The sequence below is a fragment of the Corvus kubaryi genome, unplaced genomic scaffold, assembly GCF_017639235.1.
Source record: "Corvus kubaryi isolate FWS band 111438036 unplaced genomic scaffold, C.kubaryi_AGA036_p1.0 split3-73, whole genome shotgun sequence".
NCBI lineage: Eukaryota > Metazoa > Chordata > Aves > Passeriformes > Corvidae > Corvus > Corvus kubaryi.
Genome location: NW_024582091.1, coordinates 34,575,279 through 34,601,487, shown reverse-complemented (window position 1 = coordinate 34,601,487; position 26,209 = coordinate 34,575,279). Strand labels below are relative to the sequence as shown.

General features: G+C 37.7%; 1 protein-coding gene across 3 annotated transcripts in view; it reads left to right on the top strand.

Annotated features, from left to right (window-relative positions):
* The window catches only part of ARHGAP18 (Rho GTPase activating protein 18), a 95,654-nt gene extending 70,063 nt beyond the window's left edge, over positions 1 to 25,591 (top strand). For all 3 annotated transcript variants that reach the window (XM_042016578.1, XM_042016577.1, XM_042016579.1), the window contains exons 6-15: positions 309 to 474; positions 3,167 to 3,258; positions 5,550 to 5,627; positions 8,381 to 8,540; positions 11,195 to 11,277; positions 12,551 to 12,757; positions 13,542 to 13,688; positions 19,242 to 19,366; positions 20,513 to 20,574; positions 23,216 to 25,591. In XM_042016578.1, the coding sequence (XP_041872512.1) occupies positions 309 to 474; positions 3,167 to 3,258; positions 5,550 to 5,627; positions 8,381 to 8,540; positions 11,195 to 11,277; positions 12,551 to 12,757; positions 13,542 to 13,688; positions 19,242 to 19,366; positions 20,513 to 20,574; positions 23,216 to 23,307 (1,212 nt within the window). In that variant the 3' untranslated portion in view covers positions 23,308 to 25,591. The remainder of the gene's footprint in view (positions 1 to 308; positions 475 to 3,166; positions 3,259 to 5,549; positions 5,628 to 8,380; positions 8,541 to 11,194; positions 11,278 to 12,550; positions 12,758 to 13,541; positions 13,689 to 19,241; positions 19,367 to 20,512; positions 20,575 to 23,215) is intronic.
* The last annotated feature ends 618 nt before the right edge of the window (positions 25,592 to 26,209 follow it).

Sequence of the window (26,209 nt, the reverse complement as noted above, 5' to 3'; positions counted from 1 at the left end):
CAGGGGTTATTGGGAATTTTCAAAATTCATTTGAACAGCAACAACAAACAACCCAATCAAACTTTGAATTTAGCCTTGCTTTGAGCAGCAATTGAATTAGATGACCTCCAGAAGTCACTGAGAACCTAAATCTTGCTGTCATTTTAAGATCATCTGCTTTTTAACCTGTTTGGGGGATTCTCCCATGATTTAGTCAGTAACAGCAGGCTTCGTGTTGAAAGGTTGTACCCTGAAGGAAGCCCAGCCTTTGAGATAAGTAATTTGTCATGACTTGGATTATTCACCCTGCTGCAAATCTCTGCTTTTAGAATTTCAGACTGCCGAAGGACAAAACAGGTACCACAAAGATTGGTGACCTAGCCCCTCAGGACATGAAGAAAGTCTATTCTTTAGCACTGATTGAATTAACTGCTCTCTATGACATACTCGGGACAGAATTCAAGCAGCAGAAAGCTGTAAAAATCAAAACCAAAGGTAAGTTGGTGTTTTGTATTCTGAACCAATTGCATCTGTTTAATCCAACAAAACAAATGTAGCCGGTTCTTTATGATTTTTCAGCAGAAAATTTATATTTAATATATAAACAGTAACGTAGGCCCTGAGCAACATTTAATTTTTACACCTTACTCAAGGCATGCTTTAAACAAGTTCAGTGATGTTATGTCTCCAGCTCTTTTTCTGTAGTTAAAACTCAAGACAGTAACTGAGCAGATAAACTAAAGAGTGGAGGGTAACTATCTTAGTAGCATGCTGTGCAGCAAGAATTGCTCCACAGAAGTTTGTCTGTGCTGATTTATTCCCAAAGAGCATGTGCATGTGCTCTTTGTGGGTATTCCTGAAGGTAGGTGTGGTCTACTTTCACAATTGGACTTGATGATCTCAAAGGTCTATTTCAGCCGAAATAATTATGTCATTCAGGTGAGTCTACCTGACTTGTGTGCTTTTGTTGCTGTAGGTGGGAGATGCTGGGAGCCTTTGTCACCTGTTTTCTATTCTGTCTGGCACAAACTTTCCTGTGTCATATAGGCCTTGCCCATCCAGTATTTACTTAGGCTATAATGCAGTTGTTATGCTGAATGGCATCATATAAAGTAGAAGATGTAAGCTGTTGCAGAGGAGGCAGAGGCAGCTGCAACACGTCACTTTCCTCTGCAAGCCATTGGTGCATATGTGTAATCACAGTGCTTTTCTTGGGAGCATAGAAAACATGGAAACCAATTTCATGATGCTGGAGGTTTTCAGTGCTTTGTTTGGTTTTTGTATTTTTGGCTTCTGCTAAATGCTTTACAAGAGCTTGAAATGTGTTACCAGTTAATCACAAGCCTGCTTTGGCCAAACTCTGTTGTCAAGGTTCAGTGAATGTGACAGTGCAGTAGCTCACTTTAAATAATTGAAAGCAACAGAGAGCATAGAGAGATACACAGCAAGGTACATTAGATTCTTCAAAATATGCTCTTCACTTTACAGTAAGAGTGAACAGTTTTTTTAATGCAAAAGGCATACACAAAAACATCAACAAGACCTTGATTGCTTGAATGCATTTTCTTCTTGCAGAAGTATTTGTGCTGTCACTAATAAACAAAGCATTTTCTTCTCTTGTATTTTGGGTCTTAGTTTTAACTGCTTCTTCTTACAAAATTAATTGTTAATTGACTTGCACTCTCAGCATTATTATCTGAATAGCAGTCATTCATAAAACGTGAATTGATTAAAAACTTTTTTAAAAGGTAAAAAAGATAGTCTAGACTCATGGCAATGTGTAGGAAATGGACAATGACATCACCTTTTCTGCCAAGCTAATCTGCTTTTGCAATGTACTGCCTTCGGTGCCTTGTTGCTCTGTCTGACCTTTACCTCTTCACCCCTGAAGTGTTCTTTGGCCAATTGATTCATACAGTGGTGGGTCTATTCACTTTGCCCTTTGTGCTTGAGTATGTGAAGATGATGAAAACATCATTCTTCTGGAGAATGCTGTGCTGTGCCCAGCCCTGCCTTTTTATTGACCTCCTGGAGTTTGTTTTTTTCCAACTACATTTCGATGGAAACTTTTATTATTGACAAGAACTTCAAGGTAATAACGCTATGGGGTATGGATATTGCCTGTATGTATGAGTCCCTTGTATTTTACAGGTAGACTTTTTATGCTGACAGAGATACAAGAGCTTCTGGTTTGGTACTGAAATTGATCTTTCTTTGATGTATATCATATTTCCTCAAGGGCTGACAGTTGTTTTTTTAGTAATTTCATCTGTTCTGTGTTCAGTATTGGCATGGCATCATACCAAGCAGCAGTTTTTAACTACATGTATTGTTATATGCTGTTCCAGAAAAATTGCACATACAGCAATTATCAGTACTCCTGACAGAGAAGTTCTGTGTCAGCAAACTTTGGGTTAGTCATCACTAGCATAGCTTTCTTTAAATGGCCATTCACTTCTATTCAGCTGGGCCATAACACATGAAAGTCCCATTTACAAGAAGACTAAGGTTGGTTTTTCATTAGGGCTAAATTAACTGCAACAGAATTCCTTTAAAAAAAAAATTAATTGCCTTAGCCCTATTGTAAAAGTTATTTTCTAACCAAGAATTAACTGTACTTTTGCTTTTTTTAAAAATGAACCTTTTGGTTTGAGTTGGTTATCTTGTGTTCTGCCATTGTTACATAATTCAACAGCACAGGCATTTAAAAGCTGTTTTTCCAAACCTTCAAAGAGAGCACTGTTCAGAGTAACTCTGGGTGATAATTGTATTTGTCTCATTTTAGTGACCAAATTCTGCATATTTTACCCATACCATTTCCATCTTCACTATAATAACTTGCATTGAGTGATGAAGATCTGCATAGCAGGGTCATCATTACACCCATTCTGCAAACCAGAACTACACAGATGGTACATTTATGCAGTTTGTTTTACTGTGCTGCAGAATATGTGGATGGCAATTTGAAGTCAAAACAGAAGACTTCTGAGAAAGAGATGATAAATCCTTTTAGCCAGAGTGTTTTGTGTAACAGCTTGATTGACAAAGACATTAAAACACTTTAAACAAAAGGTCAATAGCTCTGAATGCATCAAATAGACTTACTGCTTCAGAAATGTGGGTTTATTCCAGTATCACATGTACTGGAAAAGATGTGGATCTCAGTTTCTTTTGCTTTATTCTTCAGACTCTGGCTTGTTTGGTGTCCCATTGTCACTTCTACTGGAACAGGATCAGAAGAAGGTCCCAGGAACCAAGATCCCACTGATTTTTCAAAAGGTACATAGGCATGAAGAAGTCAAGTTTTTACATACGTGCAAATGACAAGTACATAACATTTTGTCCTGGATTTATTTGCTTCCTGTTGCAGTTTTCAGTATAGTACACTAATCCACCCAAGTTATTGTAACTTTTACTTGCAACTTTACTTGCTAATTCAGTAAATGTGATACTTTGCATCGTATCAGACATATTTTGAATTAAAGAAATAAACTCACTAGTCAGGTGGTTTTCCAGAAGACTTGTTGCTTTAGTACACAGGGGTATGCTTTGGCCCATATCATGTCATGGTAATGGGGGAGATAATTGGAAAGATGATGGAGACCCTGGATTTACTGCCCACGCATAGTATGTCTCATTTCTTGAGAAGAAAATAAACTACTGTATATGGACCTGTCCTAAAACTGACAGAAACTCAGTGCTCTGTCATCACCATTTCAGTCTATTTGTGAATGTGCTTGTTATTTTTTGAGAAACAGAAATCTCAAAGTAGTTTTGCATCATGGTCTGAAAACTACTTCTGTGTCATTCATGCCAGAAATTACTTCCTCAGAATCATAAAAACACATTCCTGGAAAAGATGCTATCTATAAACTGAGAAATCAAATTGCAAACAGTGATTGATCACTCTGCTATCCTAGCAACATCGAAAGTTCTACATAAACATTAATAGCTTATTGATGTGATTTGTTTTGCAAGGTGCAGGCATCATTTGGAATACAGTTTTACTTCAAATGAGAATATGAAAATAAAAAGTTTCCCATTTCTTCTGCCTGTTCTCTGCAGTGTGTGCTTCACAGGAATAGGGGATTTATATAAAGTGCAAGAGAGCAATTTTGTTCATTCTGCTTTTTTAAATGTACCTTTTTTATCACTGAAACGAAACAAAAGCAAGTTAACAGGAAGGCTGCTTAATTAAATAAAAATACACCTAGTTTTTATTCCATTACGGAATTTAAATTAAAAATAGTGACATAATTTAGTCAGGGCTTTTCCAACTAGAAAATCTGATGGTAATACTCATGTATCTTCATCAGAAGTTTCTGCTGGCAGTAATTCCGGTCTCTGGCCTGCAAAGAAGGCCATGCAGAGCAGCCCTGATAGAGATGAAGAGGGGATTTCCCACAGCAGAAGGTTGGTGGTGGCTGGTGGCCACCTCTTGCTGTGTGCCAAGCGGTCACTTGTGAGTGAGCGTTTGTGAAGGAGTCGTGGCTGCCAGTCATGCCACCGGACCTTGCCTTCCCCAGAAGTGGTGCTGATGGCAGGTCACACACTGCCCACAGCATCTTTGTGCCCAGCAGATGTGAGTGGCAGCCACTGATCTGGTGTAAGCCAGGTACAGGGTGACTGGATGGAGCCAGTTAACACTTTTTTTTTTCTTTTTTAACCATGGAAAATGCACTAAGGTGACACTTCAGGTGCTGTTTTCTGACTTTGTGGGGTTTTCTGTCCAATCTTTTTTATGGCATTTATCTGTTACATAAATACAGTGGTAGGTAAACTCCCATTAATTTCTGTAACTGGAAAAAACACAACTGTGTTGCATAATTTTTCTTAATCAAGAGCTGGTGCAGGAAGGCATGTAACAAAGGCACTGCCCTAGTTAAACATTGTGGGAACCATTTGTGCTAAAATTATGTCATCAGCTTTTGACGTTTACAGATCTCTTTTGAATACTCTTAAATCCATCCTTCAGTGAATACTTCTAGGCATATTGTTTAGAGAAAAAAAATTATTATATGGGTTTTAAGTATTTTTATGGAATTTCTGCAAATTTGTGAAGGGTTGCAAACTTTTGAGTTTGTTAGGAGAATGTGAGAATTTGCAAATCAGGAACTTCTTTAAAGCCTGGAAGTTCTTAGTTCTCCTCTAGTAAAGTCCTAGATATTTATGAGAATGTTACCTTAATTATTTTGATTTGGAAATTTTAACAAGGGTAGTAATTGGGATATAATTTTGAAGCCACAGTAATTTTTGAAAAGAATTCTTCGGTCTTCAGAAGAGGCTCGAAGGAGGTAAAAAGCATACAGTTTTCTTTTTTAATAAACTAGACAAACTCTCCTTTAATAGTATTCATAAAAAAGGGTAAGAACCACATTAAAGCTTTCTTCTACAACAACTGTAATCCATTTGCAAACTGTGTTTGAGCCTCTGCTTGTTACATATCTGTGTGCACAGATGCATATGCACAGAGAGAGATACAAGCATAAAGGCTCCAATATATCAGAACTGTCTGCCAGTAATTTTTAATTGGAATCTTTGTTCGTGCCAATTTTGTTTGTGTTTGACAGCTGATTGCCCAGATAGAAGAGACAACTCTGGAAACAGAAGGACTTCTTAGAATACCAGGAGTTGCGACAAGAGTAAAGGTAAAACATTGCACAGGTTATTAACATGCCCAAAATATCTGTGGTTGCTGATTTTATTTTGTCATACAAATATATTTTAGCATCCTGTTGTTATGAAAATCTTCAAAAACAGAAAGCAAAATCTCTTTACAAAGAAAACTGAATTGTATTATCCAGAGAAATGATGGTTTCACCCAGTGTAGTTTTGGGGGGAAGACTGGAGTTCAAGTTTGAAGGAGAGTCAAATCTACATTTCAAATTCAGTTGTGCCAAAATCTCATTAATTCTTGGCATGAGCTTTCCAGCCTTTTGCTTTTTCCCTGAACCAGCTTAATCATCTGAACAGTTCATACACAGTCTTTCCACCCCAGGAGGAAGCATTTCTCTTGGCGTTGTGAGCCTTTTTTAATAGCTAGACTTAACCTGTGTTACAGGGCAAGGCAGGCAGCATGCTCTGAAGAACCTCTCACATTTATTTTTATGAACAGCAATATAACTGCTCGGCTCACTGAGCTCAATCTTGTTAGGCACGTCTGTGCACACCAACACTTCGCAGGGTGAGTGCCAATTACATGCAGACTCTTCCCCAGTATTTGCCTTAATGCAGGGAGCTAAATGCACAGTATGATTCATGCCAAGACTCAATGTGTTAAAAAGACGGTCTGAACTGGCTTTAAATTCTAAACAGAAAGAACCATTTAAGTGGATTCAGCTGTCCAAAGACGTCTGCCAGCCTCTGTTGTGTAGAACTTGGTCCAGCTGCTGGTTCATTAGAAACAACTAAAGAAGGGAGTATTATGGAAATTGGGTTTGTTTATTTACCAGTAACTAAGATACTAATTTTTTTTTCAGTTTTCCTCCGTTCTTTAATTTCCACTTCACACTTTGCAAACTGGAGTGATTTCTTAGTGATTTTGTTTATTTGTTTGTTCTTTGATTTTATTACCTTAATAAGATTTCCCAGGCAGTGGATCATTCACTATTCGGCTTTCATTTATTTTTAACCTGTCTATTTGCAGGAACTACTTCTTTAAATTAAGCAACAGTTTTGTTTGCAAATATGTCCTTTTACTTATTTAAATAGAAAAAATTTTAAGAAGCAAGAAATTTATCATACTAAATGACTGGAGTTTTTGCTTAATTTTCTTAAACAGGGAAAAACCAGTATTTTCCTCATTATACAGTTTTATAGAAAGACACAGAAAAATACTTTGCTATCATATTCTATTGATTTTAGAGTTATTATTAAAAGTGCATTGGATATACCCCGTAGTCACATACATTTACTTTAAAATGTAAGCATTGGAGCAGTAGGACACATAGTTGAAATTTCTGCCTTTGCCTCTCATATAAAAAAATTGTATCTATATGTTTAATACTGCATTTGCTGCAGTGATTTGGTCTGAATGTGGATGGAGAAGCTGATGAGCCTCAGAGGGAGAATTTTCATCTTTGTTTCTAAAGCTTGCTATTTTTGATGATCAGGAAATCATACCCACTTGACTTTAGACATCTGAGTTATGACCATTGCACCTTTGAACCTCCAGTACAGTCAGTGGAGACAGAATATCTCTCTGGAGCACAGTTGTGAACACCCAACTTTTATATCAAACTAAGTGTCCGCATTTTCTTTGGAAATAGATCCATTTTCCATTTAGACAAAGTTAAATTTAATGAGAAGGGTAACTTACAAATGTATCTAATATCCTCTCTTTAATGTGCCCTTCTTGTCCAGATAAATAATTACAGCCATGTTTTTCCACAGCATATACTTTACAAAACAAGCCAGTGTCTCTGTCCTCCTTTTCTGTCCAGAATAACTGAGCTAGAAGAAGGGAGGGACCTGTGAGAGGTGCCTCAGGGCCCCTGGCCCTATACTGAGGTTTCTTCTCACTCTGCCAGACTAGGAAATAAATGAAGTGGGTGTGAGATCAGGACTGATGCTTAGCAGTAGACTAAGAAGGATTTGGTCTTTGCAGTGCATTCTCATTTGTGCATCTGTGAAAGCTCAGTAGTAGCACTGCCATGGGAGCAGGGCAGGGATATGGTAATGTCTGCTGCCAACAGCATCCTGCCCTTTCCCAACCCCAGAGTTATGACCTTCCACTGAGACTTTCAGAGCTCTTTACTCTGCTGCATAACCTCATGATTTGCTGGACAGTCCACTTCCACACAGGGCATGTTTGACACCCAATGCTAGGCAAAGCCGCATGTGCCCAGCAACATGGAATTCCCTGTAGATGGCAAGACATTCAGCTATTCAGTTACACAAATCATTCCCTGTGTTTTAAAAAGAGAACCAGCCTCACCTTAGTGTATATTTTGATAAGAAGCTGTGTGTCAACACACACAATTGCCTTATTTGTTTATGAAAATGGCCATGTATGCATTACAGCAACACCCTTGGGTGACAGTTTCAGAATTGCTCTGTATATCAGGCAAGTCTTAATATTTGAGCAAAGGGGAAGTCGTGACCCTTATGTGCTTGAGTATGATATCTGTTTCTTATTGTATATTCCATATGGCCCTGACTCAGGCCTATGGGATTTCTTCCCATATGGTTTGACTGCTGCCTATTATTGTATGCTTGCTTGAAGTACTTGTGATCCTAAATTTATCTTTTTTGTAGCAAAAGATGAGCAGCAGCTGGAGTTAAGTGATATTTTAGATATCCTTCCCCCCCTTTCAAAGTGTGGAAAGTATTGCTGTGTGTATAATGTGTGACTTCCAGCAGCCAAGTATTACCGGTGCTCTCTGTATCCATTGCCTTTCAGGGCCTTTGCCAAGAACTGGAAGCAAAATTTTATGAAGGGACTTTCAACTGGGAAAATGTAAAGCAACATGATGCAGCAAGTCTTTTAAAACTCTTCATCCGCGAACTGCCTCAGCCACTCCTCACTGTAGAATATCTCAAAGCTTTCCAAGATGTGCAGAGTGAGTAGTGTCCTTTCTGTCTCTGCTGAAAGAATTGCTACCTGTGCAGAGAAGTGCCTCTTAGCTGAGAAACAAATTGAATAACAACAGTATGAGTTCTTCTGAGAAGAGATGGGCGTAATTTTGCTAATGTACAAATAGCATCTTCCATGTAACAACTATTTTAATAGCTTACACATACTATTCACTATACATTTTCACTTCCTAATGTTTCTGATAGTAGTTAGGAGGTATACAAGGGTTATATGGAAAATATATATGACAGTATTCAGTTTATAAATAGTGTTTGCTTCAAAAGAAAACCACAACAAAGATAAGCAGTTCTTCAGGAAATACAACAAATGACAATTTATACTGTTTAGGGTCTTCTATGTGTTTATAAGAGAAGTTAGAGCAGAATAGTCAGAACTGCTGATCATCTGTGGTCCCTTGAGATCAGCAAGTTCTTGTGAAAATGTCCTCCTTGCCAACTGGTCACCAAGACAGCAAACTTACCAGCTGTAATTGGAAGAGCTTCGTGGTAATTAATCTGGAGTGAGATCCCACATACCTTAACTCCCCAGTCAACACAGGACTGCAAGTTCTATTCCCCTTGTCTGCAGGCAGAGCAATGGCTCCTTTCTAAGAGGGGCTTTCTCAGAATCTCAGAATATTCTGGTTTGGAAGGAACCCACAAGGATCATCAAGTCAACTTTTTGAATGGTCCATATGGGGATCAAACCACCAACCTTGGCGTTGTTAGCACCATGCTCCAACCAACGGAGCTAAACTCGGGATCAGAGAGTTCCCATGGACAGGCAGACTGACAAATATTCTTTAAAAGGGCAGGCTATGTCAAGTCTCCCAGCTGTGAGCTGCCTTTCAATGCCATTAGGTTGGCTGGTTGGCTGGAGTAGGGGGCTGGTGCTTTGGCCTGCTGCACAGTGTTGTTGATTTTGCAATACTGAGTGTCAAGTTAAAACTGGCCAGAACACTTTCAGATGGTGCTGGCAGCAAACAGCTCCACGGGGTTGTTCCATTTACTGGATAGTGATCGGAGCCAGGAGGGTTTCTGCTTGTGCTCCTGAGCTGTCTGAAGGCTTACGTGGTTTTACTGACCCAGAAATACTCAGGTGGCAGGATCAAAACCACTTTCTATATTGAACCAATGGATTTGCTTCCAAACAGACATAGCACTTCATAGCCTCCCATTGTTTAATTATCTGTTTTGTTGGTTGCGTGTAGTAAGATTAGGTGGTAGAGAAAAAGGACCATCTCTGTGACAGTAATCAATGTTTTTTATTATACTGTGACTAAGTAGTGGGGTTAGAATTAAATATTTAAACAACGTAATTTGAACAATTTAATTTGTTAATTTAAGTAATGTAAGCAACTAAAATTCAGTTGTTACTTAGGTGAGCAGACAGAAACTCCTGATTTAAGTAATGATTTTAATTGTTTTGAAATTGTAGTTTTGCTTACTTTCCTAGGAAAAGATTTGATTCTCATAGCTTTTTGAACGTTGTGACATACGGTGTTTTGAATTTAAGGCTTACTTTTAATGTCTGTCTTTCTAAAGCAGGTAGATACACTGCTCTCACTACTTGATGTTTTAAATGGCTATGCAATTTGCCACACATTTGTTCACATCTTTAATTTTTAGTATGGTAGAAAGTAGTCATCAAGGTGGTTTTTTTTTTTATTTCATCAATTAAGTTTTATTTTTATTTGGTGATGTCTCCCGAGTTGATTTGGATGAAATGTATTTGAAATAGCAATTCACTTGGAATCTCAGCAGGATTCCCAGCATGAGAATAGCCCTATTGAATTCTGAAATAGTGTGATAAAACTATGTTGTGCAGGTACCTCCTTCCTTGCTTGTTTTATGTATGGCCTGTTTCATTAGGAACCTTCTGAGAAGACTTGCCAGAGCATGTCCTCTAAAGCATGCCAGGAGGAAGTTTATCAGAAGTGACAAATGTGAGAGAGTTGGGGCTTTCTGCACTGCCAGAATGTAGGAGCTCTTCTAGGACGTGGAGGAGTGTAGGGATGCGCTCGTGGTGCGGCTTGGATGAATGATGCACCTCTGAGCAATTGGTAAAAGGCAGAACCAACGTTACTTTAATTATAACTTGCCTCGTTTGGTACAGCGCACTCTGCTGTAGATGCCTGTTAAGCTTCTCTGCTCTTGGTTTTATCCCTGTTGGCTTGCCGTTGCAGCTGCTGTTGGTTATGTCACTGGAGACCTGCCTTACTCAGTGACATGTGGTATTCATTCTGTGTGGGTGACTTGGGAGATCGTGCAACTGTGAAGGCAACCAGAGAAACTGTGAAAGTAGTGTTGAATATACCCTTTCTTATGTTGGGGCACAGGCTCAGGAAGGGAAGAACCATTAGCTATTCCTTCTTGTAGCATTGCAAAATAAAGAAGAAATCACAAGGCATCTAGAAGACATTGCCAGGAGACTGCTGAGTCACACACCAACTGAATCCTAAAAGAACATTTGGAAATGAGTATCAGAAAACCAGGATCTGCCAGTCCTTTGTCATACTATGATAATTAGCCATGTGTATGCATTCAGTGTTTTGCAAGAGGTTTCAACTTAGAAATCATGCTTTTTGAAGAGTACAAATAACAATTTCAAAATACTGAGGTCCCTGTGCTTTACTGGCAGATCTCCCAACAAGGAAACAGCAACTGCAAGCTTTGAATCTTTTGGTTATCCTTCTACCTGAAGCAAACAGAGACACCCTGAAGGTTAGAATTGTTAATACTATTTTCCTGAATAAGGATTTTCTGTGATTTTCTGTTTCTGTGAATCCACTGTAATGAATGCTGTTGTTTTTTTAACTTTCTTTTTTTTTTCAGTTCAAAGTTAATGCTGAAACTAGTGATTCCTTTTTTTCCCCCCATATTTCACATAATTTGGAAGAGAAAAAAAAGAAACTTAGGGCACTAATTCCTCCCAAATTACTTTTAAGAATGTGACTTGAAATTTTTCCAGGAGATTGCAATAGTAATCTCCCAGTGAGAAACCTTTTATCTTAGAAGTTTTGCTCCCTTTTTTTGCAGCAGCAGCCATTATTTCCAGTGCAAAAAGTAAATAGTGTTAGAATACAATGGATATGAGTTTTCTTTTATGAAGTGGGTTTAGCTCTTCATTTTTATTCCTCACTTTTCTCTGTGCTGTTTGTTTCTACTCCCAATAAACTAGAAATTTATACTTCCTGTTGCTATTTGTAACGTGTTACATGGATCCTTCCAATTTGTGCTTGTCCTCTTGTAGCAAAGCTATTAATGTTTTTTCCAGAATATGCTTACTGTTAAAACTGTTACAATCAAGAATGAATGCAGGATTTGTGTAGGATGCAGAACATCATCTATTACAGGCCAAAAATCCTACTAGGTCTTATTGTTCAAACAAGACTTTGTTTTTGAGTTCGTTTATTGTGTGGAGGCAGTCAAGAAGGCTCCTGAGTTGAGCTGCAAATACCTGGAACTGAATTAATTGAAAATTGCCGGTTTCTAACTGGCTACCTGTCGTTCACAATGCAGTGTTTTACTTGTGAATTGCTTACCTTACAGAATTAGCCACTCCATGTTCCCATAACCATGACAGCTGGCACTATTGTGTTCTCTTTCAATTTAACAAATGCCAACAGTAATGTCCTCACAAGCATCTGTGGGATGCTACTTATACACCTGCATAACAAAGGTTTTGAAAAAAATCTTTCTGTGCAGGGCCTCAAAGTCACGTGAATGCTTTTGAAAATATAACCAAAATATAACCAAAAAACCAACAAGATTGTTTTACTTCATTACTTGAAGGAAAAAACTTGCATTACTATTCTCTGAATAGATGTATTCACACTTCTATTATTGATTGCTTTTTATGTGGTTTTATTAGGAATTAAGAGCTTTTTCCAAAAAATATACGACATCATGTTTCACTCATATGATCATTTTCAACTCTGCACATGCTTCACTTTTCACATGCAGAGTTGAGCTGTACGTTCTGCTCTTATTTCAGGTACTGCTTGAATTCCTCCAAAGGGTAATTGATCACCGAGACAAAAATAAGATGACGTTAAAGAATGTTGCGATGGTGATGGCCCCAAACCTTTTCACGTTTCATGGGTTTGGCTCAAAGACTATTGAACAAAGCGAGTTTGTTATGGCAGCTGGGACAGCAAATGTCATGCGCTTTATGATTCAGTACCAAAAACTTCTCTGGACAGTAAGTGTGTTTTTAAAGGGGGGGAGAGGATGAAAAATTTCACAACAAGGTGTCGGAATAGAGAAGTCATGTGAAGCCACGTTCATGATTTAGAGAAGGATCAGACCAATCCAGCTGGGTTCTTGCTCATAGGTAACTCTTACGGGAGCAAAACAAAAATATTGCGTCTGATGTTAAGCTGTGGTGGTCAGCGTTTTAATATTGTATGTACTACACGTGAACTCAAAAATAAGTCCTTGGGGTTATTTGTGTTTGGTCTATCAGTATACATTGCTATGGGCAATTCTTTTTGGCTTAGAGATATTAGGAGGAAACACTGTGTTTGAACTCACTGCGCTTTTGGGCCAAACTTAGTAGTATATTAAACATGTTTTGATAAAACATGAAATTGTGTCATGGTCTTAAGCAAAGCTCTAGCTTAGACAAACTGGACAAGTTGGAGGTTTGTTGTCCGTCAGCAGCTTGAAACAATTTTGACCTTTGCTGCATGGGAGGAGAAGTAATTATCACCATTTTACACACTCAGTGTCAAGTGAATTTTTTTGGCTGAGAAGAGTAAAAACACTGAATGATTCCACTTCTCTTCCCCTGAGAGCTTACTGAATGGAATATTGTATTACAAATGGAGTGGTTTTAAAATTGTTTCACAGTTTTATATTATTTGAATCTTTAGTTATTACTGGGAAGAAATACTATTTTTGAGTTCTACCTGATAACCTGGCCATTTACAAAGTTTTGGTAAGAAAAGTATGTAGTTATTCGTGCTTACTCTATATTTATCTAGATTCCGAAGTTTATTGTTAACCAAGTGAGAAAACAAAACGCTGAAAACCAGAAGAAGGAGAAAAAGGACAAAGCTATGAAGAAACTTCTGAAAAAGATGGCATATGACCGAGAAAAGCATGAGAAACAGGAGAAGACTCCTAATGATGTAAGGACACATATATCTGAAATGCTTTATTAATAGGAGCATAATTTTTAGTGAAAAAGTGGATATAGCGGGGGGGATATTTATTTATTTACTTACTTACTTACTTATTTAACTGAGAATTTCAATAGATAGCAATTTAATGTGGATTTCACAGTTTATGGGTTACCGGCATGACACATTTAGAGGATTGTACTGGTTCTTTGTTTGTTTTCACAGATTTTTCGGAATATTTCTATTCTGAAAAATGACAGCCCACAGGTTGTTTCAACCTGGGCATTTGAAATAAATATACATTAGGTCAGTATCTGTGGAGAGAGCAAATGTTGTGACAAGACTCAGTATTACTGAACCCACGTTTGGATGTGTTGTTGCCCAGTGGAAGTCACGGCAGACCATGTGTTTACTTAAAGACTAAATATCTAGATTTCACTACTTCATATTTAAAAGTGTTTAGAAACAAATCTAGCATTTCATTCTTCTTCCATCTACAGGAGGTCCAAAACCACTGAACTCCTTATCCCAGTCTTTAACTAGAACATGCACAACCTGCCCAACCCGAGAAACCCCAAAGGATGAAACAAACGTGAAAAACTGATAAACTGCTTCTTATGTAGCTGCTGTCCAAGTGGCTACTGCCAGCTTATCCCAGTGTATATAATCCACAGTTCAGTATCTCTCCTTTAGGTAATTGACTTCTGCCAGACCCAACAGTGGTGTCAAGGCATGTTTCAGCGTAACACTCTTCGCACATTCTTTGAAGTACAAAAATCCTGTGGCAATTATAGTGTTAATTTTTCCTGTAGTTCAGAAAGATTTTAGTTGAGCTGTTCCCACTGACATCAAAACTTTAAAAATGCATTTTGTGAATGTTGAAATTGTTTATAATTTTTATAATTACAATTTTTTGAGATTTTTAGCCTAAACAATATAGTACTTTAAAGCACTTTCAGTGCATTATTCCAAAGCTAGTTTAAACACACGAACAGGTAATACCAAGTAAGTGTATTCTGATACCATAATGAAAACGTATCAGATTTGGGTGGTATGAGAATCTCGAGTTTGGGTGGTATGAAAATACCCCCTTGTGGGTTGGAGTCAGTGAAGATTCTGGTGAGGTAGAGTCATCTTGTGGTCGCTGGTAGAAATGCAGTGTTTTGAGCAGTCTGGTTTTCTTATCAAGTGTGTGTATGCCAGACTGTTACCAAAAAAAGGGTTGTCATATTTTTAGAAAGGCATTTTTAAAGCTTTTAAGCCAAAACAAATAGAATGTGCCAAATGAATATGCTCTATATCCAGAATCTGCTGGAGACTTGTATTTCAGTGGTCCTACCTCATTTTCTATGCAGTATTTGACACATATCTTAGTGTCCAAAATTAATTAATTCCCCAGGCCTTACATTCGTATCTATGTATATGAAGGAATCTTGACACAGAATGACTTACATATGATTTTAAAATAAAGCTAATTAAACACTGTAATTTGTTTTTCTTGGTCTAATAAAAAAAGAATTCTTTGAATTCAGTTGAGTTATGATGAGATGACACTTAATGCTGCCATCCTGTGTTCAACACAGAAATAACAGCAAATACACTGAAAGAAGTAAATGCTGTTTCAAGTTCAGATATTGGATTTTTTTTATAACTCAGTGCAAAGATATGTCTTTTTAATCCACTGGGGAATTAGGGCTGAGGTCTTTTAGAGTAAATTATGCCTTTCTAATCCACCAGGGAGCTAGAAGTGAAGCCTCATGTAATATTCTTACTCGAACGTAAATGTAAAGTTACTATTCAATAATTTTCTTTAAGCCCTAGAATTTTGTGCAGATTTTCGTCAAAATTAAATGGTACCATTTTTTATAAATCCTTTATGCTTATTTCAAGCATTCAGTAATTTTGGGTGATTGAGAACATATTACTCTTAAACTCATATTCACAAATTGATAAGGCTTCATTGTGAATGACAATTTTATACATTTTTCAAGTAAAAAAAGTCTCATTCTTTCAGGAAAATTTATTGTTTTGGGTTTTTTTTCTCTCCAGTTTTCAATTTATACTGCTCTAATTTAAAAATGAGGTGACTTTTCCTGTGCAGTTGCTGAACTGCATTTCACTATTAGATGGCAGGTGAGGCACCCAGACTTGTGGTGAATTCCTACTCTCATGAAACCTGTTTGAAACTTTGGATACCTAATTATCTTGTGGGATGCTGAATTAAAAGCTAAGGAAAATTTTCTATTTTCTAACACTTGCTGTGGCACCCCGCATGATTAAACATAGATGGTCAGAGCCTGAGTCACTTCCATACTCTCCAGAAATAACTCCCTATCTGCATTCTTAAAGTAGCTCATTTGGATAAAATTTCATCTTAGCTCTGATGAAGCCTCACTATCAATCACATTTACCCTTTTGAGACAGAGGTTAAAAAGCATTTACTGCAAACTTCAGGTGAGACCTCTGTACAGTGCTGAGAGTGGTTAATATTAGAGGGCTTTTGAGGGTTAATTGCTTTTTGGCATACCTATGGCCCCAAGTCAGTGTTAGGGATTAAGTCTTTATGTTGGTGTTGGGCTGAATAATGCTCTAGACAGGCAAAGAAAGATGCCCTCAGGACTGGAAATTTACCTACTGCCTTTAGCCAGATGTATACCATCTGTCATTGTACTCCTCTGTATGGTGCAATTGTTCCAAAAAAGGGAGCAGTCGCGTGATCGGCACAACGCAGTGCACTGGGCTGAGCTACTGCAGGTTAGAAAAACCATTGTATCCCATGGCCCTTCTGTTTGTATGATCTGTTTGAATTTACACAGAATAACCTTTCTGACTCCTGCTGAATCTCTCACTCACTGCAGTGCCAGATTACTTACTAAAAAAAATTGCTACCTGCTAAATCATTTCTCTGTGTCTGGTTTTCCAGTTTTTTGTCCCAAACTAGGCACAGTATTTTGCAGCCCAAAGGGAACAACTGCTTTGCATTTCTTTCAGATTTTGCCTTCCATGTAACAAGAACCTTTCGAAAATCAATTTTGTTCTTCATAATGTTCATGCCCCATACCTGCTTGGTATGTTTTGTACCTTTAATAAGTATATATAATATTCCATCATTAGTGAAAATATTGCATAGTCACTTACATTTCTCTCTGCACCTAGAGTGAAAAATATTTAAGCGTGTCGTGAAAAATGGAATAGAAGAAACTGGGAGAGACCCACCCCAGATCCTATAGCCAGGCAGCTGCTCTTCTTTGTGATACGTAGATGCAAGTCTCTCTGAAAAGGAAGGGTTTGAAAGAAGATTAGTACCTCACAGGTGACTGCTGTGCCTGCTGCAGACTAAATGTGGTAGGCTAGTGTATTTTCCATCAAGTAAGGATATACTGTCTTCAGTTTTTTTAAGAGTGCAAGTACCTAATTCAGCCAGGGGTTGCAGTGCTTTAAATCTGACCTGAGAGGGCCTGTGAGGCAGGAGAGGGAACTCACAAGCTGAGTAGTGTAGGTGACCCACTCTTCAGTGCGTTGTCAATTCTCTCATAGGTTCATGGCTTAATATGTTGTGATATGGAGCCCCTAATTTGGGTGTTTTGGGTGTCGTGCAGATAATGTCAGCATTGGTCCTTCTGTCATTCAGCTCTTAGAGGCTTTAGGCCACATTTTCTTTCCCACCAACTTGCACGGTGTATGGGCTAGGGGATGCTCAGGTTCTGTTCTCTCTGTAGTTTGGGAGCATGAACATATTGTGCAGCTGAGCATGATTTCTCCCGGAAATGCAGGTGGTAAAAGTGGCAAAATGCATTAATTAGCTGAGCTAATAATGATTCTCAGTGAATAAACAAAGTAGTTATTCTGTTTGATCTGTGACCGTAATGTTACAGCTCTGTGGACATATCTTGTTCTTTCTCTCAGATACTCAAAGCAGACTGCTTTTTAAATAATTTATCATATGCCTGCTGTGTAGCAAAAAAAAAAAAGTTATTCAGCTGAAAGTTGGAGAAACTCTGCTAAAATCAACTGAGACAAAATAATAAAGAACTGTATACAAAAATGAAAGCTAGTTTAAATTTACCATGCTGAATTTGATGGAAGACCAGTTAGGGACATCTATAAATAATCATTTCATCCGTAAAAATTTCATTTCTTTTTGCCAGGATCCCAAAAGTTTGGAAAGAGGCAAAAAATTTTAAGTAGGATTTACTACCTAGCAGATGGCTACAGACACTGTTTCCGTAGGTGGAGGCCGTAAAGAACAGATCTGACAAATTTAGAGATAAATCTAGGGAAAATCTCATAGAGATCTCTTGCAAACTTACAAATCTTTGATTTCACAATTACTACATAGCAAATTCTCAATATGACGGTTCTTACTGCTTTGGACAGAAGTAGTTATGATGTCCAGTATTTTTAAATCAATAAATAATAAGACTGGACACAAAAGGATTGTTTGGTTAAGATTGCTCACTGTAACTCATCATTTGTACAGTAATGAGCCTTCAGCTTTCTCAGGAAGCTGTTCTTCTGATTCTGCTCATGTTTGTACTTGTTCTATACTCATTTAACTCTGATGGTTTCAGAGAAGCTGTTCTAGATTCACAGGTGCCCAGATTTATTCATTGATTGTGGAAGAAAAAAATATTCAGCCTTGCAATTGGCTAAATGGAGGGATGTGGGGTGGGAAAGTAGAGAATGAACTGTCATAATCAACCTTGAGTACAGAGACTCTTACTTTCCTATCAAAATGAGTACATTTGCGTAAAGGATAATGTAATAGGAATAGAAAAATCTCCAGGAACAGAAATTAGGACCTTATTCACAAATAAATTATGCCTTTGTAACTTCAAATGTCATGTACCTGCAAGTTGGACAGAAAAGCTGTTCTTGGAGCCCTCCTATTTTGTAGCTAATATGATTAATATTCATCATCAAGGACTTGTGGGTTGAAATAAAATACAAATCCATTACATAGTCAGACCTGCAGGTTGGCTAGCTGAATATATTCTGGACAAGAAATAGGGAGAAAAACCTGGAGTAGCGAATATCTGCTTTTAAGAAAGTGAAATTTACAAAGAGGAAAGAAGAATCCTTTAAAGTAGAATGATCTATGAGTACTTCGTGTTTTCTTTTTTTTTTTTTTTGGCAGGAAGTTCAGATTCAATGAAACTGGACAGGTTTCTTCCAGAAGTTTTAGTGGAGGGTCGGTGCAGGGGCATTGCCTGGTTTTCACGCCTGTAGCAAGACTCTTCCATATCAGTGTCACATGCTTCTCATAATACCAAAGCGTGTTCTTAATATAGCATATTTGTTATTTTTATTCTTAACATCTTTGAAAAATAATTAAACACTACTGTTCTTTTGTTCTAAAGTTCTCCCTGTTGTTATAAAGAGCTTTGAAGGTTGGATGTAATTAACTGAACTGCTGTGTAGTTACCATGTGTTTGTAGTAAAGTGTAGTAGATAGTGAAGTACAGAGCACTGTACTTACTTACTTATTCCATACTGTATTTTGAGAAGCTCATCAAAGCCAGCTGCTAGCAGCTTTGTTCCAACACTCTTATTGCTTTGCAGACTGATGTTCCTCAGGGAGTGATACGGGTGCAAGCGCCTCATCTTTCCAAAGTTTCCATGGCAATACAGCTGACAGAAGAACTGAAAGCCAGTGATATAGTAGCCAGGTTTCTCAGCCAGAAAAGGTATAAACATGTCTTTGTTTTGTTATCATGTCGGGAGAAGTGTCTCTTTATTTATTATATCAAGAAAATTTTTAAAATACTCAAAATTCAGGTCAGTTCATGAACTTTTGGGCTGAATTTAGCCATCAAAATACTCACTTGAGGAATTAATGCTTTTAAATGTCATTGAAGCTCAGGAAGCCTTCAGGAATACATGAGTGCTGTTAGTAAAAAATTAATTGCTATTTAATCTGATGGGTCAGGAACAGTTTTGTCATTTTCTGGGGACAGGTCAGAAGGGAACTCCAAGAAAACAGAGGAATGAGGAAAGAAGAAAGAAAATCTTGTTTAAAATAATGCTTTTATATATAGCAGCCTAATAGGCATTGGAATATAATGATGTGCAAATGTCATGCACATGAAATGATTTTAAGGGAAAGCAATATTTTAATTATTCAAATCCATTCAGAAAGGGAGAAATTTTAATCAATCCTTTGAAAAAAATATAAAATTAACACACCTGTTCATCATATATAACTATTCAGCTAAAGCAATAATATGGTATATTAGTTGACATTAAGAAGATGCCTTTTTCTAAATGCTGTTTTTAGAGGTTTACACCATTGTCAGAAAGTTATTTTCTGGCTGGGCTTTAGCATACATTATCACAATTAAGCAGTGAGAATAATAGAATCCCTTTGTAATATAGGGACTTCATTCTTCCACTATTTTTTACTTCTTTTAGTTGCAGTACAATTAAATCCAGTAAGAATGTGGTTTCTACCACCCAACCATAATGCTTTTTCTGAAATATGGAATATTTGAGGGAAATACTTACTTTTTCAGCAGCAGTAAAAGAAAAATCAGAGGGTAAATATCAAGCTACTTGCTAATAACAATGAAATTCTTTTCTAAAACCTGCAGTTTCCTCACATGTCTCTTATTTTACCTTTTCTGTAGTGTATTGCTCATGTGCAGGACTGTTCATTTGCACTAGCATGCAAGGGTATTCTTGTTCACTGACTGTACCAGCAAGCATACACACAAAGGATTTGTGATGGGTTCAGTTCTGATCTTAATTAGCATAACTTCTCCCAGACATGTCTAGGTGACTGATCCACAAGCTCCTTCGTAGTACCATCATTCATTGTGTTCTGTTCCCTACAGTGGAAATGTCCAAACACTCAAGAAAGAAGAGGTCTTTCTTTATGAAATAGGAGGAAATATCGGTAAGAATGGCTTCTGAACAACTTCTTTTGCTAGAATAGGATTCCTTGGCACATTGTCCATGGGTTTCACTGTGGTTGCATTTTTATTCATGTCCCTAGTTCTCCCTGACACTAAGGCAGAGAGTTAACCTTGTGGAGAAGGCAGCAGAGATGTTGGTGTGATTATTACATTAGTAGTATCTTATTATCTGTCCCAGAGGAAGTTGGCAGCTGTAACAGATGTTCCTGATACGTATGTACAGTGAATAAGCACGGAAAGTTTGGATACAAAGGTGCTTGAAGTTAATCTTACTCATCTCTTTGTACTGAGGCATAACAAGTGAGCTTACAGTCCTTCATGTTCTGCATTTGAGTGTCAATTGCAGGTTCCTTTGGGGGGAAGAAAATGCTCAGTCAGAAAATGACCGTGCGATAAAATTTTCCAACAGTTAGTCTTTCCTGCTCTGCCTATTCCAGACCCTTTTAATTAAAGGAAATAATAGCAGCTCAACAAAGCTAATGCCAAGGATAATTTTGAACACAGTTCTAAAATTTTCTTTCATGAATGCAAGAGTATTTTTGCATTAGGAATCAGTTTCTAATCACAGTATTTTTCAAATGCTCAGGAAAACAAAAAGAGAACTAGAAAGCAGTTGTAGATTGGACTTACATTTATTTTTTCCTTAACTGTGACCTGTTAAACTTATTTATAGTTATAAAATTAAATGCAGTACTTCTGTCCTCTGCAAGTTTAGATTCCGTATGTAAATTGCTAGTTCTACCATTTTTTTTACCTAATGACTATTATAAATAAATTTTTTTGTATGTGTGTCTAAACCAAATGACTTAATTAAAAATAGCACTTCCCTATGTTTTCTGCAACAGATATGTTTTAGTACTTTTACTAAATCTGATGGCAAAAAAAAAATAGAAGTTACCAAGATAGCTGGATGCCAGATGAATGTATTATATGTTCTCTTGCATATCTAATATGTACATACATTTCCTATGTCTGTTAAGGCAGGTTGCAATTCCAGATGAAAGACTTTTTTAAAGGAGAGGAATATCTTGTTTATTCTACAGAGGTGTAATCATGCAGGAAAAATTGTTTTGTAACAGAATTCCAGTGAAACTGGAACAACCTACTATTACTTTAAGCATGCGACAGAATTTGCATTTCCCTTGGAGAAAGTGCACGGGTAGTTGCAGATTTGTTTTGTTTTGTTATGATGTAAGGTAGAAAGCTTAGGTGTTTTCTCTGTCAGAATGATTTACTTCCAGAGAGTTTCAACTTTAATCAGTCCTTACTAGTCCTTATTAATACTCTCAGTTAAGGTAAGAGAAGCTCCCTGCCTTTAACCTGATGCAGAGTTTTAAGTAAACCAGATAGCCTGACCTTTGCCATCTGTCTCTCTGCCTGATGGGCTTGAGTCATGTAGAGGGAGCCCAAAACAAGAGGACTTGAGGGGCTCATGATAGAAGACTCATATCCTTACACTTATGCTCGTAATTGTAACAAGCACTATGTTGTGATCCTGTCCCCTAGCAGGTGTAGCTGCTGAATGTCTCCAGACATTTCTTGAGTAGTCAATACACTGTGGGACTTCAGGGCACTGAATGGGACTTCTGCCCCTGCTTTGTCACCAGCACTGGCTGGATAGGGACATTGCAAAGCACTGTCCCCATGCTCTCACTGCCTGAACACGCTGCACTGTATGGAGGAGAGGGGTTCAGCAACATGGGCAGTTCTGGTCACAGAGGATTAAAATCTCTAGGACTAAAATTCTAGAGAGAGCAGATGGAGACTGCTCCTGCTTGAGCACAGAGTGTTGCCTTCTTGCCTGCTCTGTGCAGGGAGTTCAAAGAGCTGTCAGAAAAACTCAGCTGCAGCATTCCACCTGTGCTTGCCTCCCGTGTCAGGAGTGCAAGTACTGAAAGCATCTGTCTGGCACGAGCCATCCACCCCATCCACTTGCACAGCGGAGTAGAAGAGGGGCTGTGATGTAGAGCTGCAAATGCATGAGATAATGCTTTGCCTGCAGGGGAGTGGGAAGAATGTGCAAATCTTGATAGATCAGCATATGCTATTCTCATCATAGCTACTAGACATAAATTAATTGCCTGTAGTGTACCAAGAATGGTGTACTACTTTCTCCTCCTAGGACAGCAACTATTACAAGTGCAGAACAGCTGACTTAAGAGGAGCAGGATAAGGAGTAACAGCTTCTTAGCAAGGAAAAACCTTGCACAAACTTAGCATTTAAAAAGGGGGAAATAACTTGAAATTTTAATTAATATGCAAATGTGGACATCGTTTTTGGATATAATCATGAGAAGACCAGGACATTGCTCCTTTTTCACTAAACTCCTGCAGAGGCGAACTCCCATCTGCGTGGTCTGTGTGAAGAATCTGACCTAGAATGAAGGGGCTACCTAGAGGTAGAACAGCCCCTCCTCTTCTTCCTTCTTCCTCTTGTCCCCTTCCTCCCTAAAGCAGACGGGAAGGGTAAGAGCACCTCCAACTTTTCTGTGCGTTGTCCTTTGTTAAACACCACACAGAGACCTTGAAAATGTAAATGGAGTAAAACGGTAACAGGAACTTTGAAAGTTGTTTCCTTTCTCTTTTGTTATTGGTGTAACCACGTGTCTTTTCTGTTCCTAGGAGAACGTTGCCTTGATGATGATACCTACATGAAGGACCTATACCAGCTCAACCCAAATGCTGAGTGGGTTATAAAACCTAAGCAGAGCTAAACTCACAACTAATGGCAAAACCTCCAACCTGTGGACTTATGTTGTAAGGCTGAATGTTTCAAAGGGATGGTGTGTCCTTTCAACATTCAACCATTATGTATGTTAATAGAACTTTATCCAGTTTAAAAAAAAAAAAAAAAAAAAGGTGATGGTAATCCAACAGTTATAACCAGTAAACTTTCAGTTTTACTTGCGGCAAAATTTTGGAGACAGCGCAGTTTTCCCACTCATGTTTGAAACGAGCATAAGTACCTTATGTATTTTATATATAAGTACCTTAAATGTTTTAATGGCACTAATCTACCTCCCATCTGGTAGGTCTTGTTTAAGAAGAATTTATTTTTCAAACAGGTGTTTAACCTCTTTATATTAGAGATCTACAATCTGTTTGTTACCTTTTTGTGTTCATATAGATCTTTTCAATGCTAGTACAATAGAGAACCAAATCCCGATCACCACTTCTGAATGGTACAGTACTAAAAATACCTAAACCAGTCATATGAATTTCCCAAATAAGTGTGAATTTCACAGGAAAAAACTGCAATGCAATGTATTTTGTCTTTGGAAGTCCTAATTTAAAGTTTGATGAAAACTATTTAAAAGCAACTGTGAAAATGCTTTCTATGCAGCTTTTTTGCTAGATCTTTTAAGTATTTTTTTTTCTTACTCCAGTTGATTGTACTCTTGAGATTATTAAAAAAAAAAAAGGAAAGAAAAAGCAAAGAAAGGATCACGTGACAAGGTGAGTCTTTTTAAAGCTCACTACTCTTGGCATTGTCGTTTCTGGCATATTGTCATGCACTAGAAAAACCTTTTAGGTTTTTCAGTAGTGATATGCAGCCATGTTACATACACTGATTTCAAGTTTTTTGGACATCTGATATATTGAGTTTTGTGAACTGCCAAAACTTTTCAATTACTAGCACACAATAAAAACTTTCAGGAAAAATAAAATAACCGTGGAAGGAAACTGTAGTCTAAATTTCATAGGTAGCAAACCACTAAACCTTTGACTCAAAACCAGTGTAAGGGTCTACTGTGGATATTACCTACCATCAGCTTTATATCTTGGTCTATCCTGGACGAGGCTAGAAATCAAGTTCTGATTTCCCTCTAAACCACTTCAAAAATTAATAGTCCAACAGAGAACTATTGCAAATCCGTCCCTTTGCAGGGAAGGACTGAAAGCTCCCTGTGGAATTCACTGATAATGAATTATAGACTGATGAGGCTTGTTGCAACACAAAGACCTGTGGCCTGGAGCTCCAGAGTCCCAGTCCCACAGCAACACTTTGGGCTCCCTAGCTTGTGTACCACTTTACAATTTATTTGTAAACTAGCTCAGCTGTGCTCAAGTGCTTACACCTGCGTGCTGACTACCTGAAGTAACTACTGTGAAATTGTATTCTTGGAATGAAATACTTTCTTTCAATGCACACAAAGAATTATATTGACCTCACAGGGAATATTATACATACAATCAAGGACTGAATGACTTTTTTTTTAAGTGATCAAAGCTGATTAAAGGAATAAAGGACCTTTCTGCTGAGCTTTGGATATGGGCCCTGACTGTGTTGACAAAGTAACCACTGGAACACTCCCTTTTATATACAAGCAGTGAAATAGAACCCTGAAAGGTCATAGAAAAATTAGACAGCTGCTGATTAGTTATCCACAGCATATGAACAATTTTGGGGCCATGTGTATTTATTGTTTCTTAAAGTCGAAGGTTGTCTTCATATGAAGAGGAAGCACTGCACTGGATGGTTCTGAAAAGCAGGATGAGTAAAGGAGGAAATTTTTCTAATGTGACTGTACTGCCCTCGATGCTCCATCTGGCTGGGTATCCCCATGTGGTATAGCACTGTGCCACTGTGGGCAAATCCTCTAAGACAAATCACTTTTGTCTGTAGAACAAACCACACTCCCTGTTCTTCAAATGTAAGGAATAGAGTAGCAAAACAGTATAATGCTTAGGTAAACATTTGTGAACCTAATGTAATAAATATAAGGGTTTTTTTTTTGACATGTAATACAAAAATGATGTGTGTTTTCATAATACATTACAGTTCTGTAAAAGATTACTTGTTACTGGAACTCTAGGTGTTATTTTAATCAGGAGCAAAATGCAGATGATAGGAACAGCTGTTCCTAACAGTTTTGGTATAAAATTGCAACCAACCTGTGGTTATGATCTCTTAAATAACTTTGTTTTTGGTTTAGTGCCATTATTTTTTTTTTAATTTAAAAATGTTCTTTTATAATTAAATGTTGTTTTTTCTGACTTCTTTTCTCATTCGAATTCTTATGTTTGTGCATAAAATATACCCTAATGACACTAAGCTATGATTATTTCAAAATTTCACGTTTTACATCTTTGTAGAGAGCTTGTAGTTTTGTGTATGACAAGAGACATTGATAAGTTAAAGTCTTGCAAAATGAATGCCTGCTGGAAAAGGAAATAACTGGCTAGAAGTTTAGAACTTTGTTGCAGTTGCAATACACCTTTGCTAAATCTGTAATATAGGAATTACTGGGTACATGCAAAGGAACAGGAGACTTCTCAGCGCTGATTGAAAATACTGGCTCTTAATTCCTCATAATTAAGTAATTAAATTAGGGCACAAGTGGGAAGTCCAAAACGAATTCAGGTAAGCCGATAAGAATCTTTTATAATTAAAAAGACAATGCTGCATTAGTTGATTATTTGGGGTAATTTGGCAGGCCACCATTGTTTGAGTGATGACTTGGGAAACATGTATGCAAGGGTTCTTTCACGCAGCTGACAGATTAATGATTTGCAACGCTAAGTGTGCAACCCTGTGCAGGCAGAACAGCAGGGTCTGGGGAGAAGAAGGCATGGGGAAGAAGGTGATGGTCCCTCTTACCACTGCCTGGATGT